Here is a 2576-nt window from a genome sequence, read left to right as displayed (position 1 = left end):
ATAGAAATGTTATTTTTGAAAAGTATTTTTCTACAAGGCCCAAGTAGAAGCTATTGTCTTAATTAGTATCATTGCTGATTTCCTAGGATTTTCTAAGTAAACTATCAGTAAATAGGGGTAGTTTTCTATTTTTTACCTATCTTTATGCCTTTATGTTCTTTCTCTTATCTTATTACTATTGCCAGCATTTCTAGAACCATGTCAAAATATACATGCGTGTCTGTGTGTGTATATGTATAGTAAGGTTCTAGTATATCTCTTGTATATGATGCTTGCTTTTGGTTTTAGATATTTCTGTGATATTAAAAAAGTTGCTTTATGCCTATATTTTGCAGGGGTTTTAGTATAAATGGGTGTTGTGCTTTCTCAAAACAGTTTTTTTTTTAAATTTATTGAAATAATTGTGAGTTTCTTTATTGTTTTGTTTTTAATATGATTAAGTTGATTGTTTTTCGAATATTGGACTATTCTTATATCTCTGTTATAAATACAGCTTGGTCATGGTCAATTACTTCTTTGATGAATCTTTCAGAATTCTATTTAAATTTTTTGAATTTATTTTTATTAATGATATTACCCAATAGTTCTCCTTTACTTTATTCTTTGGTTTAGGTATTAGGATTATATTTTTATCATAAAAGAACCTAGTAGGGTGATTTCCTTCCCAATTTTTGCGGATTGGCTCACTGGTTCAAGCCAGGGGAAGGCGGCTTACAGGGAGGGCTGGCAGGTGGCAGGCAGGCTCCCCTCGGGGGATCGTTGGGCGGACTTCTCAGGGGATCGTTGGCCTGAGCTCAGCGGGAGATGGTTCTGACCAGGCAGCTCGCCATTTGAGATAGGGGTGCCCACCACTTGGGAACCGAGCCGTCAGGGAAGGAAGAAGAGAGGAGTCTAAGCTTGTCCTGGTGCGGAATGTCCCGACAGGTGGAGGAAGAGAGAAGTTTGGCGCTTGCCCAGAGATGGCCCAAAACAAGCACATTCATACTGTCGTCCTTCGCGTCTATCGTGGCCGAGATATCAACCTTTCCTCTTGAACTCACAAAAACTCGACTCCAGATGCAAGGAGAAGCTGCACTTAACCGTAACCGTTTTTTCAAAGACAGTACCCCCTACCGGGGCATGATAAAGACAACCATTGGCATCATACAGGAGGAAGGCTTTCTAAAGCTTTGGCAAGGAGGAATATCTGCAATTTATAGACAAGTAGTGTATTCTGGGTTCCGAATGGTCATCTATGAATATCTTCGTGACTCTGTTTTTGGGAAATCCGAAAATAACATATTTCCTCTTTGGCAATCAGTCATAGGAGGAACATTGTCTGGTGCATTGGCTCAGTTTTTTTGTACCCCTGCTGATCTGGTGAAGGTTCAAATGCAGATGGAAGGAATAAGGAAACTCCAAGGAAAGCCTTTACGATTTCATGGTGTGCATCAAGCCTTTCTAAAAATCTTGAAAGAGGGAGGAATGCGTGGCCTTTGGGTAGGCTGGGTGCCAAACGTCCAGAGAGCTGCCTTGGTGAACATGGGAGATTTAGTCACTTATGATTCAGTGAAGCGCTTGTTATTATTGAACACATCACTTGAAGACAATGTAATGACTCATGGCTTGGCAAGTATAAGCTCTGGACTGGTAGCTTGTGTTCTGGGAACACCAGCTGATGTCATCAAAAGCCGAGTGATGAATCAACCAACAGATGAAAAAGGAAGGGGACTGCTGTATAGGTCTTCAACTGACTGCTTGATTCAGAGTGTAAAAGGTGAAGGATTTCTGAGTCTATATAAAGGCTTTTTACCAGGTTGGCTGAGAATGATACCTTGGTCAATGGTATTCTGGCTTACTTATGAAAAAATCAGATTTCTGAGTGGAGTTGATCCATTTTAAGACTTTAAAAAACATATACATTCAACATCATTAAAATGTTGGTATTCACAGAGTATACCTAGTGCTATTACTACTTCTTCAGGAAGACACTGTTTCATCAAAAATGTACGTTTTTGGGTGGCAGCCCTAAATTTTCCTTCTTAAGATCCAAGTGTCCTTGACCCCTTCTCTTATTCCAGGAAAGGCTCTATGTATATCAGAATGTTACCTAATGAGCTCCAGCACAGCACTTTCTAAAGAAGAGTCTCATCCTGGACCCTGACCACCCACAACATGGGATCTAGTCTCTGGGACACTCAGATGGATGCAGCTTCAAGGAGTCCTAGTGATGAAGCAGCTGCTCAGGCTGGAAATACGTGCTGGAACATAAAAGAAAGCATGTGTCTCACCTGAAATGTACATTGCCAGGGAAGTCAGTCTTCTTAGCAATTAAAGTTTGAAAATGCACTTTAAAAAAATGAGATGGATGAAAAAGGTGATGAATAGAGATGCTGAGTTTCTTAAATGTAGGATGGAGTTGATGAATCTTTTTCTCCTAGAAGAAAGACAAGGATGAAAACTGATTTTGAAAACTACTATTACTTCAACAGCAAACAGATCTGCCTTGAATAGCCAAAATTCTATCACAAAAGTTGATGAATTGTAGTATCTGGAGAAGTAGCAAATAAAGAAAAACAGTCTTGAGGAGAACAAAT

The 2576-nt window shown here is 39.5% G+C and overlaps 1 protein-coding gene across 1 annotated transcript; it reads left to right on the top strand.

Annotated features, from left to right (window-relative positions):
• The first annotated feature begins 912 nt into the window (after positions 1 to 912).
• SLC25A27 (solute carrier family 25 member 27) lies at positions 913 to 1881 on the top strand. Its single transcript, XM_027866806.1, has one exon. It carries the CDS (start codon positions 913 to 915, stop codon positions 1879 to 1881), a length of 969 nt encoding a protein of 322 aa, XP_027722607.1.
• Positions 1882 to 2576: the final 695 nt, after the last annotated feature.

Source organism: Vombatus ursinus, unplaced genomic scaffold, assembly GCF_900497805.2.
Source record: "Vombatus ursinus unplaced genomic scaffold, bare-nosed wombat genome assembly UNPS02014784.1, whole genome shotgun sequence".
Classification (NCBI taxonomy): domain Eukaryota; kingdom Metazoa; phylum Chordata; class Mammalia; order Diprotodontia; family Vombatidae; genus Vombatus; species Vombatus ursinus.
This window is presented reverse-complemented; position numbering and strand designations above follow the sequence as displayed.